This window comes from Nannobrachium achirus, assembly GCF_963921795.1.
Source record: "Nannobrachium achirus genome assembly, chromosome: 5".
Classification (NCBI taxonomy): Eukaryota; Metazoa; Chordata; class Actinopteri; order Myctophiformes; family Myctophidae; genus Nannobrachium; species Nannobrachium achirus.
Genome location: NC_137814.1, coordinates 26,504,511 through 26,521,257, shown reverse-complemented (window position 1 = coordinate 26,521,257; position 16,747 = coordinate 26,504,511). Strand labels below are relative to the sequence as shown.

Below are 16,747 nucleotides of genomic sequence, written 5' to 3'. Positions count from 1 at the left end.
CACTGACACACTGACACACTGACTGTTTGACACACACACACACACACACACACACACACACACACACACACACACACACACACACACACACACACACACACACACACACACTCGCCCTCGGGGGCAGGAACAGCACGGCAGATCATTTCTGTTTGTTCCGTGTTAAGATAAGCGAGAAGCTAGGGGACTTCTTCTACCTTATAGCCCTCCCCCCTTCCTCCTCTCTCTCACACACACACACACATGCACACACCCGCGCGCACACCCACACACACACACGTTGAATGAGCTTTGTGGTGGAGATAACAAGGTTAAATGTCTCGCTGGCTGATAACAGGCTGGGGCCGGTTGGCTGTTGATGTTCTCTCTCTCTCTCTGTTCCTATTTCTATGTGTTCTATAGTATATAGCCTGTGAGACCTATAGATCCACTTGCTTTACTAACGTACTACGCAGCATGGCGGTCGGTCGGTGGCTTTGCCCTCTAGAACAGTGGTTCTCTAAAGTGGATTTCAGGGACTCTGTGGGTTCCCTTATGGGGGTCTAAATTGACCCATACAAGTCTGTAACTATGACGGGTTAATTTGGTTCCATTTGTACACTGTCAGAGTTAAGGGGAGACCTTGAAATGTGAACATTTGAGAAACACTGCTCTAGAACATGATCCCTGTGCTTTTTAGTCTGGAAAGCCAGTCGAAGCCCTCTAACGTTTATCCTGTTTAAACACATTTTATGTAACCTTTGATATAAGTATTGGTTATAATATGTCATACCAGGTGCAGTAGGTAGCATTGGGGGCTTTTTACATTAAGCCCACTTGAAGCATGCCTATTCGATTCTCAGGGGAATATTTGCCAAGAATAGCAGCTCTAAAAGATCACAACTCCTTGCATTGGTTTGCCATGCCTTCTATAGGCCTATTGAAATTATTTTATTTGGAATAACATCTTGAGATGTACCAACTCGTTTTCAAGGGGGTCCACTTTTGAGCTTGTAGATCGGCTATTTTGAGGGCGAAGAGATTTGTTGTAGACGGGAATGAAAACGATCCAAGAGAAGTTGTAACTCGGGTCTGTTTTACCAAGACTAGAGAGTTTATGTTGTTGTTGTTGTTCTTTTTATTGATTTAATACTTAATTAATCAAAACATTTATAAATTATAGCACAAAAAAAGGTTATGGGGACTACTTGTTTCTGTTGTGGTCCCATGTATTCAATTAATCAACAGAGCATAGAGAATTAACAACTTAATACATGTTTTCATCGATAAATCACTCAGCCATATTCTCAAAGGTAAAAGGAAAGTGTAAGACCCTCATTTCAATGGGAATTAATATCTAACTCCGCTGGTAGTTTCCTGATGCTGGTGGTTAATGTTTCACTGATTGGGGCAAAATGTGGGAGTTGTTGATGCAACATGCTGGTCAACTGCAGGCTGTGTTGTGGTCTGCCTGACACGTGAACTCTGTCTAGGGAAGAGAGTTTTAGTTACCAGGTCACATTTGCAGTTCAGGAGCCCAAAATTGTGGGGTCAAAAGGTCGGACTGCTGTCAGTGCTACTGACACACTGCCATCAACATGTGTCTCTGGTGGAGGATGTTCTTGTTTTGTTTGTTTATAACACCTTGGCTTTTATCCTATTATAAGTCAGTGTATTGCAAGTAGTCCTGGGCGATATCAATATCATGATTATTTCAACTGTTTGCCTCGATTGCGATTAATGAACGATTGTAATGTTTCAAATAGTCAATAATATATAAGTACAATACAGGGTTATGGTTCTCAATTGTTCAATTATAATATATTCGGTTAATCGCCTTATGTTTCTCTATATACGACTTGTATTTATCAGTGTGCAATCTGGGCATTTGTTTATTTCTGTACCTACAGTGTACAGTTGCAGATAAACATACACTATAGAGCTATGTATCTCAAACCTTTAAATGTCAAGGTCTCCCTTAGCTCTGACAATATTACAAATGGAACCAAATGAAACTGACAGGGTCCATTTGGTTCCATGTGTATACCGTCAGAGTTGTACAATTGTACGAATCAATTTAAACCCCTTAAAGGACCCCAGAAAGTCCCTGGAATCCACTTTGAGAACCTCTAGTATAGAGGAAGCATGTGCATTTCCCTGGTAGGGACTCGGAGAGACAGAGGATAGTGTTTGTGTGTGTGTGTGTGTGCGCGCGCGGCGCGCGTTGCTGCATACATACTAGCATTATGTCATAGCTATATAGGGGATGTGTAGGGCCTTCATGTATGTATAATGCCAGCCTAGAGGACCAGAATAAGTGAGTGACTTCTGGTGGTTGTCATGCAGTCTCAAAGCTCCTAGTATACGTAACTACAGTACGTGCAGGGCTTAGACTTATTCTGTGTGGTGTATAATACCTACCGTTATCTGCAAATATGCAATTGGGGTTTTATTTCTTTGCAGTTGGGGTGTAAACCTTGTATGTCCAAAAGCATGCTTTTTAGGAAATAACCCCGCTCCCCCATCTATCTATATTTGCTACTTTTCTATGTGACAGCGCCACATGAAAAAAAAAAAAAAAAAAAAAGAATAAAGAAATGTAAAAAATGATAAAAAAGATAGGGCATTCATTTAAAAACAAACAAACATATTTGAAATATGCGTGTTACAAGGTATTTTCTCGACACCAATGATATATACTGTATATTATGTACTGTATGTGATGAAGATTATATGCCATAACTCTGTTATGTAACGCACTGGCTCCCAACGTCAGGTGCAAATGGACACTTACAGGGTCTGTGTAACTCTTGAGAGTGTACAGATGGAATGGAACCACCACAGGTCCATTTGGTTCCATTCGCACGCTCTCAGAGATAAATTGACAGAGAATTGCACAGTCCATATTGGTGGTGGTGCCAGAGATTAAAACAAAACAATTATATAAAATTGACGGTCTGTCCTGACTAATACAACATGCGTTACACATGACAAACCAGCATGGAAACAATATTATTTTTACAAGCAGTGGTCGGATACATTCCCATTAAAACGAGAAAAGTGTCGGTGTCATTTTAGACTCTCGCGTTGGCTAATCAAAAATAGCAGATCTACAAGCTCGCAGCATGCCACTTCGTGCCGCGCTGTGTGCTTGTAGATCTGCAATTTCTTTTCAATGTTTTGAAAAATGAAGAAGGCATTTGTAGAAAACTAAAACCACATCAAACCAACACAACGTGTCCTAATTAATAATACAGCACGCGTTACATTGTAACATAGGCTGCTGTATCATTCATTATTATAAGGAACAGTCCTGTCTATAAGCTTATTATAAACCTCGCGGTGAGTTTATAGTTCCACCTTAAAACGGGTCTGCAGAGAGCGCCTGTTCAAACGGTGCATGGCGCGCTCGCGCCCGCGTCCTCCCCTCTCCCCCCTCCCCCTGCAGTGGGAAACTGTGTCAGTCGGACAGAATGTTCACATGGACTGACAGGCTGCCGTCTCTCTCCCTCCCTCCGGAGTGACGCGCCGCTCCAGCCAATCCCAGAGGAGGCTCCGGTCGCCCCTCAGCCAATGGGGGCGGGGTGGGGGGGGGGGGGTTGAGTGTTTGCTGTAGGAGTGTTGCTAGAGTGAAGCTTTGGAGCTCCTCTCGCTGCTGAGCTGAATGAGCCTGTTTGTGGTGGAATGTATGCAACACTGGACCAAAGTTATATAATCCAGCGAGAGAGGGGCGGGAGGGGGAGAGGGGAGCATAGAGAGAGAGAGAGAGAGAGAGAGAGAGAGAGAGAGAGAGAGAAGGGAGGGGGGCAGGGGGAGAGAGAGGGAGCTGTGCGTTTTTTCCATTGCATGCCTGCAAGCAGCTGCCATAGTCAGTCGGAGTATTTTAGTCAACAGTTTCGGCAAAGTTATGCCGAGAGGTTTTGTTTTCCACTGTGCAAAGACCACATCGTTTATGTTAAATCGCATCAATTTAAATGGTTTCCATATTATCCTCCTTTCATGTTTTTTATATAAAAAAATTGTATTAGCCTTGCAGCCCACAGTCATTAAGGCCAGGCTAAGTTTAGGAAACGCGGGGACTGTCTATCTATTTTGGGCATGTCATTATAGGCGAAGTTTTAAACATCCTAAATCGCAAACAAATTGCAGACTGCACACTTGTAGGTCTGCTATTTCAACAGGTTCTCACCCCCAAGGTGTCAGAGCAACACCTTCACATGAGAAACTGTTACATCTGGCTCATAGAAGCTTAACTTTTTCCATGTTTGGCTCGCTTGAGAGTGCATAGTTGTTTAAAAGTCACATAGCATGAACATAAGTGTAGTGTATTATCTTTTGGTCTCAGCGCATTGTGCTACATCATCACATTGTCGTGTCTCTCGTTTTGTTTCATGAAGAAAGAATGTTAACTTTCCTCTCAGAGGAGGAGGACAAAGTTCTGGAGTAAATCAGTGAATAAAAGACCCCATGCAGCCATGATGATGATGTGTCTCTCCTCTCCTCCCCTGCATGTTTTAATCACCGCCACATGGAGCTCGTTGAAGACCTGCTCTAATGAAACACATGTTCCTCTGTCGCACGCAAACCTATTGTCATTTCTGAGTCGTTTTTGTTTGTGTTGTGTTGGTGCGTCCGTGCATGTTATTCGCGCCACGCTACGGTGTGTGTTGTTGTGTCAGAGTGTTAAGTGTTTGATTTTTTTGGCAATCCTCCACGAGCTGTTTGTTTGCCTTGATAAAGTTACGCAACAGTCGCACGTTTGCGCGTGCCGACGCGGTCATAACTGCCTACCCGCGTTGCTCTCGGCCCACAGATAGGGACCGACCGCGGGTTAATCTATTAGTGTGCAATCTTCGTCCTCGGCCAAGAGTTGACCTGAACGTATCTTTTGTCTCCTCCAATCACAGCTCAGATAGAGGTCATCCCCTGTAAGATCTGTGGGGACAAGTCCTCCGGAATCCACTATGGGGTCATCACCTGTGAAGGCTGCAAGGTGAGAGGACAAACGTGCAAACACACACGCAGAATGCATGCTACACATACACACACGCACACGCACGTACGTACGCATGCACAGACACACACACACACGCGCACGTGTGCACCATGTCAAGCAGACTGCCACACTGTTAGGGCTGAACGATTGGGGCAAAAAGTCTAATTGCGACTTTCTTTCAGACTAATAATGCAATTACAATTCAATCAATCAATCATTATTATTTTTTTCATGTGTGTGCAGGGTTTCTTCCGTCGCAGCCAGCAGAACAACGCCATGTACTCGTGTTCCCGCCAGAGGAACTGTCTGATCGACCGGACCAACCGCAACCGATGCCAGCACTGCCGCCTGCAGAAGTGCCTGGCGCTGGGAATGAGCCGAGACGGTGAGGAACCGGCAACCACACCGCCGCCCTGCGCTTATTGACACAGCGCTTAGCGCTACTGATGCTTTTTATATCGTTGTTGTCGGGTGGAAACCTTGTATGTCCAAAACCGTTCGTTTTGTATTTATCATTTTAAAAAATGAACTAAACTAGTGAAAACAGCCAATCTACAAGCACACAACGCCTCGGCTCGCACCACAAGGCGTTGTGTGTAGATCTGCTGTTTTCACTATTTTTGTGAAACTGCCTTGTATGAAGAAGCAGGGCTTTACTTTCCGAAAAAAATTACAAATTTGAAACTTGGAGATATGAGGTATCTGCCCAACAGTGACGATATGTTTCATATTTACAAGATTTAGTTAGATCCGATTTATAGGTTGTACAACATGGGCAATTTTCGGTGCATAAGACCGACACAGAACCCAGTATAAATCAGGATACAAAGTTACTGATTTACTTTCCCTCTCTCTCTCTGTCTCTCTCTCTCTCTCTCTCTCTCTCGGTGTGCAGCGGTGAAGTTCGGCCGCATGTCCAAGAAGCAGCGTGACAGCCTCTACGCCGAGGTACAGAAGCACCAGAAGTCCCAGCAGGAGGGCTTGGCCTCCTCCCCCACGGGCGGGGCCTCGGCTGGCGTGCCGCTCCCCAGGGAGGACAGCGCATGCAGCAGCGGGCCGGAGGACGGCGACAGCAGCAGCAATGGCGGCGGCAGCCAAGGTACTAAATTTTTTTCAGAGACGAAAACTGAATAAAAACTAAACCAGTAAGACTCCCAATTGGGAGATAAGCGACTGTCAAATGTCATCAATATTAAGCCCATATCTAACAGAACTTCATATGAGAATGCCCATATATGGACTTTTATTTTATTTACTTCTCTCTCTCAATATGTGGAGCTGCCTACCATCACCATATTATGTAAAAGTCCATATATGGGTATTCCCCAGAATCCCTTTTATGCCCATATATGGAGATTCCTGATGTCATCGATATACATCAATGGTGGTGGCCAGATGGCCAAGACATGGCGTGACCTCGCCTTAAGCATGTCGACCTGAGGCGTCTTACTAGTGATATTTAGTCGACTAAAACTACACCAAAGCTAAAACATTTCATTCAAAAATATGACTGAAACTAAATGGAATTTCGTTCAAAGAGACCATGCCCGAAACTAAATAAAGACATTTGCCGTCAAAATCGACTCTAGGCCTGAGCCGCTCCTACAGCAGCGGAAGCTCCACCCTCAGCGACCTGGACGACATCGCGGCGCTGCCGGACCTCTTCGACCTGCCGCTGACCCCCGAGGAGGCCAGCCACTACTGCAGCCTGGAGCTGCTGGGGGGCGGGGCCAGCGCCGGACACACCTCCGACGACTCCTCCAACTCCTCGTCCTCCAACAACTCCTCCTCGTCCTCCTCGCCGCTGCAGAGCCCCATGGACAGCTGCACGGACGAGCTGATGCACACGCACGTGCTGCTGGCGCACACGCACGCCGCCCTGCTGGACCGCCTGCCCGATGACACCTCCATCCTGGAACTAGGTGGGTGCATAGGTACATAGGCATTATGGAACTAGGTGGGTATATAGGTGCATAGGCATTATGGAACTAGGTGGGTATATAGGTACATAGGCATTATGGAACTAGGTGGGTATATAGGTACATAGGCATTATGGAACTAGGTGGGTATATAGGTACATATGCATTATGGAACTAGGTGGGTATATAGGTACATAGGCATTATGGAACTAGATGGGTATATAGGTACATAGGCATTATGGAACTAGGTGGGTATATAGGTGCATAGGCATTATGGAACTAGGTGGGTATATAGGTACATAGGCATTGTGGAACTAGGTGGGTATATAGGTACATAGGCATTATGGAACTAGGTGGGTATATAGGTACATAGGCATTATGGAACTAGGTGGGTATATAGGTACATAGGCATTATGGAACTAGGTGGGTATATAGGTACATAGGCATTATGGAACTAGGTGGGTATATAGGTACATAGGCATTATGGAACTAGGTGGGTATATAGGCATAGGGCCATAGGCATTATGGAACTAGGTGGGTATATAGGTACATAGGCATTATGGAACTAGGTGGGTATATAGGTACATAGGCATTATGGAACTAGGTGGGTATATAGGTACATAGGCATTATGGAACTAGGTGGGTACAAAGGTACATAGGCATTATGGAACTAGGTGGGTACATAGGCATAGGGCCATAGGCATTATGGAACTAGGTGGGTACATAGGCATTATGGAACTAGGTGGGTACATAGGCATAGGGCCATAGGCATTATGGAACTAGGTGGATACATAGGTACATAGGCATTATGGAACTAGGTGGGTACGGTACATACGGTACATAGGTAATAGGCATTATGGAACAAGGTGGCCACCACCGCAGACAGAAGAGGTGGCACTGCTCGTAGCCACGATGTAAAGTACAATTATTTTTATAAATAAACCAACATTTTGGTCTTCTTAATTTTCCAAGAAAGAAGGCTTTTTTTTGTCAAAACGTTGGTTTCTTTACATTTTTCTACCAGCGCAGACAGGAAATGGATTGATGCATGGATGCTAGGATATGCGGAGCTGCTGCCGCCAGCAAAAAAACAACAACTAATCTATTAAATGACTGACTGTGTGTGTGTGTGTGTGTGTGTCCAGAACGCACCATTCAGAGCATCGTGAAGTCCCACTTGGAGACGTGCCAGTTCAGTGCAGATGACATGAAGAGGTTTACCTGGACGCAATACACACCTGAGGAGACGAGGAGTTTTCAGAACAAGGTATGTGCAGTAAGTACACGCAGACGCGTGCACGTACGTACGCAGATAGGTTTACAGATAGAAAAAGATTCAGGTTGGGGTTAGGGTTAAGATTAGACATTTAGAGCTTAGTTTTAAGGTTATGCCTCGTTTATTTTTTCACTTAGCTTCATCAAGAATAAGAATTGCATACAAAAATAGCTTGTAGATCTGCAATTTGTTTAGTCTGTAGGCTTATGGTTAAAAATGGTAATAAATAAATCAAAATCATAGAATTGCCTTCCTAAAGTACAGTAAAATAAACGTGTGTATGTCTACCGTCAGGCCTCAGAGTGGGTGTGGCAACAGTGTGCTCACCACATCACCAACGCCATCCAGTACGTGGTGGAGTTCGCCAAACGCATCGGTGGCTTCATGGACCTGTGCCAGAACGACCAGATCATACTGCTGAAAGCAGGTCAATACCAACACACACACACACACACACACACACACACACACACGCACGCACACACACACACACACACAAGAATGATTAGCATTCACGCAAACGCTTGAGAAATGCCGTCCTCCACTGCACTCCAAAGTCATCACAATCGGACGCTTGGTCACTTTTTAAAACTCTTCAAAATGCAGGATGATCCGATATAGGTTCATCAAACTACTTTAAAAATAAAATAATCATCTCTTTTCATACAGTGGCAAAAAAGTGTGTCTGCACAACAGCGTTGTACGGCGAAGTATAGAATAGGGCTTAAGTTGCCAAACAGACTAATCAATTTTGTCAATAATAGAGTCAATAAAAAGCTGAGTCAGGCATCGCCGACTCAGCTCTGTGTGATTTGTCTACCGATAGGGTGGGAATCCGTTACGAGAATTGGCATCCTCTGTCTGCGTCAACACCGGACGGGAAACATATCGCTGTCGGGCAACTTTTTGTGTTTTTTCGTAAATTAACGCCCTACTTGATCATACTACAGCGTCACACAAAGGCTTCAAAAGCACCTTTGCTGCTTTTGAATTTGAATCCTGAAAAGTAATAGTTTTGGACATATTGAGGTTTCCACCCGAAAGAGACCAAGTGTTGGAACATGACATGAATCTGTTGTCCTCAAAACGTACAGTATGGAAGTCACATGTTTAGCGTCACACTGTCCTCCTGTCCCGAAGTGTCAAACTGTGTATCTTGCTAACTCTGGTTCCTTCTTGTCTTTTTTGTCTCCAATCTCTTATGTGTTGTTGCTCTCATCATCACTCCATAAACTAAATTCACCTTTTTTGTGTATCTGCTCAACAATATTTTATTATCTTATTATTATTATTATCATCATTACTTTTCTTTTTTATTATTGTACTGGTGATGTTCTTGTCATCTTGTAAAACACAACATATACCAATCTGGATAAAAAAAAAAAAAAAAAAAAAACAATGCTTTTTTTTGGATGGTGTTGGTGCCTCTCTGTCTGTATCTGTATCTGGTGTGCTGCCATGTAGGCTGCCTGGAGGTGCTGTTGATACGCATGTGCAGGGCGTTCAACGTCAACAACGCCACCATCTTCTTCGATGGGAAGTTTGCCCCCGCTCAGTTCTTCAAAGCACTTGGTGAGGGTCAATGTCTTTCTAACACGCCACAATTATTGTAGTTTAGACATGGTTTATTTTCAGTTCGGTATTAGTTTAGTTTTTATTTCGTTTTAGTTTTTCCAAGGTTTTCCAAGGTAAAGCCTTTATTTGTAGGAGCTGAAAAGATAGCATGAAATAAATAATGCATTACATCTGATATTGTGGTGGAAAAACTACAACAAAGATGATTTTACATGCAATTCTGTTTTCTTTTCTTAGGTCTAGTTTTATATCAATCTTAAACCGTTTACCGATATCGTGTACATACTGAAGCGATATTCAGTAGAAAAACGTGCCCAAACCTGGTGCATTATACTTTTTTGTTTGTCTATAAGTATCAACATGCATTGATAGAACATGTCTGATGTTTGCAGGTTGTGATGACCTGGTGAGTGCAGTGATGGATCTTGGGAAGGCTCTGTGTCGCCTGCAGCTGTCTGATGAGGAGATGGCTCTGTTCAGTGCTGCTGTGCTGCTGTCTCCAGGTACCATGATGCTGACAACTCATCTAATGTGTCTGCTCTCATCACACAGGCTTGCTGTGCACACTCAAGAAAGACAGCTAGTACACAGTACGCCACAGGCCACGCTAGGATTTTTAATTCCCGGTCGGTCATCACGACCGGAACAGTCGATTTCCGACACATCTGATACAAATAATGGCCATGATCATTTTTCCTGCATGAAAGTCAGGCAGGCAGGTGCACAAAAATAGCCAATAACAACTACAGCATTACATTTGGGAGAAGCACAGGCAGTGCCATGTCGGTGTGACATGTTCTGCAAGAGTGTGCTGACAACAATACAATATAACAACCAGATGATAATGCTGGATGTCATTAAACCAATTATAAAATAAAATACAAAAAACAGATGTTGACTGTTGAAATACTGCCCATAATCATACAGCACATGAGCACACTCTGTTCTCTTCATGCTGGGAAGTGTTTCAGTGTCGGCTATAGAATGTAGGTCTACAACTTCCCCTTATTGTACTTCCATTATTAACCTGCTGCTCGGAAATGTCTTTGTGTTCAGGGTTCCCCCCCCCCAAACCCCCACATACTATTCATAACATTCTCTGGTGAGCAAGACATTGAAAAAGACTAACAAAACAAAAACAAAACCATTGATGCGACTAAGTATAAAACAATACATTGCTTACTCCAAGTGCATTTATGTTATACACATTTAATTTAGTAAACAGTTAAAATGGCTGGCAACATTTCTATGTTCCAAGACCGTTGATTTTAAGTGATTAAAACCTGAGGCCGATTCTGCTAAGGCCTTCAAAATCCTAACAGTTTTCAGAAAAACTGGAAACCTCAAATGTCCAAAACTGTTAGTTTTCAGGATTAAAATTCAAAAGTGGCAGATCAGCAAGCTCAAAACTCTCAAGCTTGTGGATCTTCTACTTTTGGTTCTGTGCATTCATTTTGACTGTCTCCAGGCTCTGGTCTCCTTACTGGCTCTAAATGCTGACCATGATCACTATGTGTTCCCTGCAGATCGTCTGTGGCTGACGGAGGGCCAGAAGGTCCAGAAGCTCCAGGACAAGGTGTACCTGGCCCTGCAGCACAGTATGACCATGAGCGGAGCTCCAGAAGACAAACTGGACAAGGTAAGAAACAGCTGAGCAGAACCAGCAATAAAACCGGGAAAGCGTTGGCTATTCACAATTGCAGATCTACAAGCTCACTGCTTGCTTGTACATCTGCATCTTGAAATGATGTTGAATACATTTGAATTACTGTACGAGAAAAGGTTTGAGAGCTACTGATTTAGAAAGCATTTTGAGAATCCACCTGGTCTTAATGGGCAGGACGTTATAGGCAAAACATGTTCAAAGATTGCCATGTGCAAGCTCAAATGCAAACAAGTACCTGCTTGTCAATCGGCGATTCTTTTTCTAACTTATTTCTATTTTTATTGGTTAAACACTAGTCATGTTCTCTGACCCTAAACTTGCATAATCCTTAACTCCTTCCCTATGCATCGCCCACATTTATTTTTATTTTTTTACGGTGTCATGTTTACGGTTCTCCGTCCACTTCTTGTTATCTCACCAAACTTCTCATTGACCTCGTGATTATTTAAATCTTGTTGACACTCTTGAAACGTGATAAGGACAGTTTGGCAGAGATACAACAGGTTCACTCGCAGGTCATCTGGCACAGATTATCTCATTGTAACCCACACACATGCACCTCCACAAACACACACACATTCACAGAGATTAATCTCTCTCTCGCTCTTTCTCTCCCTCCATCTCTATCTCTCTCCCTCTCTCTGTCTCTAGATGCTGTCCAAGCTACCGATGATGAAGTCCATCTGTAACCTCCACATCGACAAGCTGGAGTTCTTCCGTCTGATGCATCCGGAGACGGCCTACAGCTTCCCACCTCTGTACCGGGAAGTGTTCGGCAGCGACATGCCTCTCCCTGACTCTTCCCGCAGTTAGACAGACAGGCAGACAGATGAAGAGATCGAGAGAATGTGTGTGAATGAGAGAGAGAGAGAGAGAGAGAGAGAGAGAGAGAGAGAGAGAGTGAGAGTGAGAGAGAGAGAGATGATGAAAACATAGGAGAGACATTGAAAGCTCTATAACCAGCAGTTAAAGAGACAATCGATTTTTTTACTCAGTTTCCCCATGAATCCTAAGCTAAGTCCTTCACTACCCCCAGCCGGCAAAGCACCTTACACTACCGACCAACACATGCTACATGCTACATGCTACTGGGTCTCCAAAGTCGGGTGCAGGGAATGCCAGGTGTCCTTGCGGGTCTGTAACTCTAGGAGATGTGCAGATGGACCGTTTGCACATCCTCAGAGTTACAGACCCTCTAAGGGTCCATTTGGACTCCTGGGTGGAACCCCGGACCCCACGTTGAGAAACCGGACATCTTAGCAGCATCAGTGACAAAGCTGACGGGCATTAAAACGAGACATGATGTTCCATCATGCGCTCGACAACCTTTGACCCCCACTGCGGGAGTCACCGGAAAAAAAAACAGTTAATGAATGTACCTCAATAGGCTCTGTGCCATGACTGTACTTCCCTATTTCCACAAGTTGGCAGCATTCCCCATTTCCCTGTTCCACGGTCAGTTTCTAAGCGTACTGTAGCTTCATTTTGATTGGCTCAGAAAGCAGATTTGAACCCGAAAACAAAATGACGACGGTGTCGAGTGTGTTTTTCCAGTTCAAATCTGCTGCTGCTGAGCCAATTGAAATGAAGCTTTCACAGGACACCACTGACCCGGAACTACCGGAAAACGGGACTGCTGCCACCCAGTGGAACATGGAAGTACAGTCATGGCAGAGAGCCTATATATGACAAGCACCAGTGCACACAGCCTACAGAGTCCTACGGCGAATGTACAAAACCTGCCACGTACCTGAATGAAGTCTTTTTAAGCTTTCATTTATGCTCCGTTGCACAATGGTGTCGCGTCTGCGACGCATTGTGAACTTGTAGGTTCTGCTGTTGTCGCCACGAGACACCGTCGCGCGACGAAGTTTGAATCAGGCTTTAGTCCGCACACTTAAACACTTCCCAGTCACTATACATTTAACGTAACGCTCAGTGCGGTACTCTGCTGTACATGCGTACGGACAGTACGTGTGTGTTTATATATTTTCATAGCGATATCTTCATACCGACCAGCTCTTAAGGGACCAAGCTCATCAAAACAACTCATTTCCTTTAATCATAACGAAAGGAAACATCAACAGTACAATATTATGCCTCAATGTAGGGGTGCAGCAATTTAATCGATCTAATCGATTTGATTGATTTGATATTCAATATTGATCGATTTTAATAAAATCTATTTGAAAGAATAGTGAAGACACACGATCTGGAAGCTCACAACTCGTTGCAGTGTGACTCATTGTGAGCTTGTAGATCAGCTATTGTTGTGTGTCTGTGTGACACCTTTTGTACATTGAAATAAGTGATTCATAAGACTAATCGATTTAGTCATCATAAAAAAAAACATATATTTTTGAATTTTCTCATATATATATAAAAAATGCACTTCTAGATTAATCGATTAAACAAAAAATGTAATCCATATAGTAGCTGCAGCCCTACCTCACTAATTAGTGCTGGCTAATAACACACACACACACACACACACGCATGCACACACACTAACACACACCCATACAATATGTTCAGACGGTGTCTGGTGCTGCCCTTCGTAGGCTCTCGTAAAAAAACAATACAATGACAAACCTCAGTCCCACGACCCCCTTCCCTTTGTAAAATGCCACTTAGAAGACAGCAAGAGATGAAATTATCTTTTAATTTATATACACGTTTATAAACAAGATATTTTAAATAAGAATGTAAATAAATGAATATAGAATTATATAGTGAGAACTTCCTTGCGTGTGTTTGTGTGCGAGTGCTTGTCTCCAGAGAGAAAGAGAGATACAGGGAGAGCGAGAGAGAGGTTTCACAGGGAGAGGCTCAACGTGAACACGGACACTTTAAGTAAAGGACAGTCGTTCCTCTTCCGGACAATGTTTCCTCTCTTGACCGTAATACTCTCAGGTTTCCAACGGCAACGACCCCTCCCACCCGCCCTCCCGGCGAGGAAGGGGTGGACACTATACGTTGCCGACGTAACCAGCAGCGACACGCGCTGAAAGAAACGGCAAAGACGTTTTCCCTTTTCTCGGACAGAGAGCGCTGATGATGACGTGGCGGGACCCTGCCTAAAGCGATGAGAGGACCCAAAGAAGAGGAGGGACAGCAGGGACTCCTAGTGACACAGAGACTCGGGAATGAGGGGTTGTACAGTAGGTGGGTGGTGGGATACTGCAGAGTGCATCTAATCAGCAGTCTGCAGGCGTCGACCTGTCTTTTCACCCAGTGTGTCTGTTGGTTACAGGGTGTCAAGGTTTCCCTCACTCTGTTCAGTGTGTGTCGTCAGCCCTCCTTCTCCTCCCAGCTGGTCGGAGCAAACTGCATTGTTCTTTTCCTGTATATTTGCTGATCCTCTCGGTCCTGAACCCCTCCCCTCAAGAAAGCCCTGTCCTAAAACCAAGCACTTATTCTTCTTTCCTCTAGGGGGCACTAGTCTGGGGTCAGAACAGAGCTCCTAGCCTCCCCCTCTCTCCTAGACTTTGATTTTATAATAATTGTTCTCAGCCTTTTATTTGGATTTATTTTTGTAAATTTTGTATGTTCTATGATCGGTTATCCATAACGCTCTAAGTTTACATAACGCGACGGCATTAAATTGCTTGTGTAACCACTTTCAAGTCAACCGGGTGTCCCTATTTAGGGCATGTCGTTATAGGCGTCAAATAGCCCGTCTACGAGCTCACAAAGCTTGCAAACGGGCTTGTCTCGCGACAAAGTATGCATTATTAGGGCTTAAGTGGTTTTTAATAATACCTCAGATTCATGTACTCGCTTTTCTAATACTCAAAGTGGCTCGATTTTCTTTTTATTTGTGGCTCCCGTAACAGTCCCAGCAACAGAGTGCTATCAGAAACCTGCGTCTTTTCGTATGGCTGGCCATTCGGGGGGCTTATAGGTGTTCTGCTCTGCCCTGTGACCCATGTTCACCAGTGTCTTCTACTAGCCTTGTACTACTCACACACCTTTGCACCTAAGATGAGACCCGTAACCATGAATCACTGTGGATATTAACGTACCATACAGTAAACTCTATTTTTGTGAATGTTACTCACAAAGTGTCAAAGACCCTTCCTCCTACACCCCACCCCTTCCCTTACTCCTGATATTGTAACATGACCTTTACAAGACGTGGGATCTATGAAAGGTTAAAAAAAAGAAAAAAGAAAATAAATCAGTTGAATTTAAAATACGTTTTATTATCAGGGTTTTAACAATTATTTTTGTTGTGATTTTCATTTATCTGTCGAGTCTTTTATCCACTTTTTTTTCTCCTTGTTTCTTTTTGTCTCCACCTTTTGTCTTGTGAAGTTAAGTGATTTTTTTTAAAGAAAGATTAGGAAAAACGTCTGAACAAAAAATAAATAAAAAAGAGTAGCTTGTTTCCCTTATCTTTCCCTATATGACAAAATGTACAAGAGGTATATTACTAGTCCAAGAGATAATAACCAGTCACTCTGTTCGATATATATATATATATATTGTTGTCCTATTGGATACATGATATGTGCTTTTAAGAATGTAATAAAGTATTTCAGTTTCTTTTGAAATGTCTATTATCTTTATTTCACATTGTGTAGAGATTACTGTGATGGAAGATGAAGTACTCTCAGTATACTCTTTTACTTCAGTTAACCCTGTAGACCCAAAAATAGATGGAAAGTACCGTATTTTCCGGACTATAAGGCGCACTTAAAAGCCTTTAATTTTCTCAAAAAACTACAGTGCGCCTTATAGTCCAGTGCGCCTTATATATGGATCATTCATTGACATTGACATTCCCTTCAGCACAGCTCCATCTGTTTGATGCATAACGCAACGGTAGCGTCTATTATGTGCGCCTTATAGTCAGGTGCGCCTTATATATGAAAACAGTTTGAAAATAGACCATTCATTGACAGTGCGCCTTATAGTCAGGTGCGCCTTATAGTCCAGAAAATACGTAGCTGTCAGATGGTGTTGTAGGATTATGCTCTAATGCTCTAATTTACATATGGGGGATATTTTTCACAATAATAACATATGTACATGTTCTAGACATTCTAATGATCACCAAAACAATTATTATTTACTTGTGTTTTTGTGAGGAATATTGTGGCCAATGGCATTGTAATATTAAACAATAGGATCCAATGGTGATGTTTAGGTGGTAGGGGGAGTAAAAATAAAATCATTTAAACCTTCTTTTGGATAAAATACAAATGTTGTGATATCGCAACAGTGGGCCTTACAGGGTTAAAGTAGTTATAGTATGATGTAGAAATGCTCTTGACTCAAGGTTTTACTTGAGTAAAGGTACAAAAATATTGGCATCAAAATATACCTACATG

General features: G+C 43.2%; 2 protein-coding genes across 3 annotated transcripts in view; both read left to right on the top strand.

Annotated features, from left to right (window-relative positions):
- LOC308285869 (nuclear receptor ROR-beta-like) overlaps positions 1 to 15,961 on the top strand; it is a 22,159-nt gene extending 6,198 nt beyond the window's left edge. The window contains exons 2-11 of the mRNA XM_080726757.1: positions 4,887 to 4,972; positions 5,219 to 5,360; positions 5,871 to 6,074; positions 6,565 to 6,897; positions 8,040 to 8,161; positions 8,465 to 8,597; positions 9,635 to 9,742; positions 10,138 to 10,248; positions 11,272 to 11,384; positions 12,063 to 15,961. Of these exons, the coding sequence (XP_080582883.1) occupies positions 4,887 to 4,972; positions 5,219 to 5,360; positions 5,871 to 6,074; positions 6,565 to 6,897; positions 8,040 to 8,161; positions 8,465 to 8,597; positions 9,635 to 9,742; positions 10,138 to 10,248; positions 11,272 to 11,384; positions 12,063 to 12,224 (1,514 nt within the window). The 3' untranslated portion in view covers positions 12,225 to 15,961. The remainder of the gene's footprint in view (positions 1 to 4,886; positions 4,973 to 5,218; positions 5,361 to 5,870; positions 6,075 to 6,564; positions 6,898 to 8,039; positions 8,162 to 8,464; positions 8,598 to 9,634; positions 9,743 to 10,137; positions 10,249 to 11,271; positions 11,385 to 12,062) is intronic.
- LOC308285878 (histone H1-like) overlaps positions 1 to 16,747 on the top strand; it is a gene marked incomplete at both ends in the record, with an annotated part of 500,380 nt that overhangs the window by 237,472 nt on the left and 246,161 nt on the right. The gene's annotated exons all lie outside the window — the stretch shown is intronic.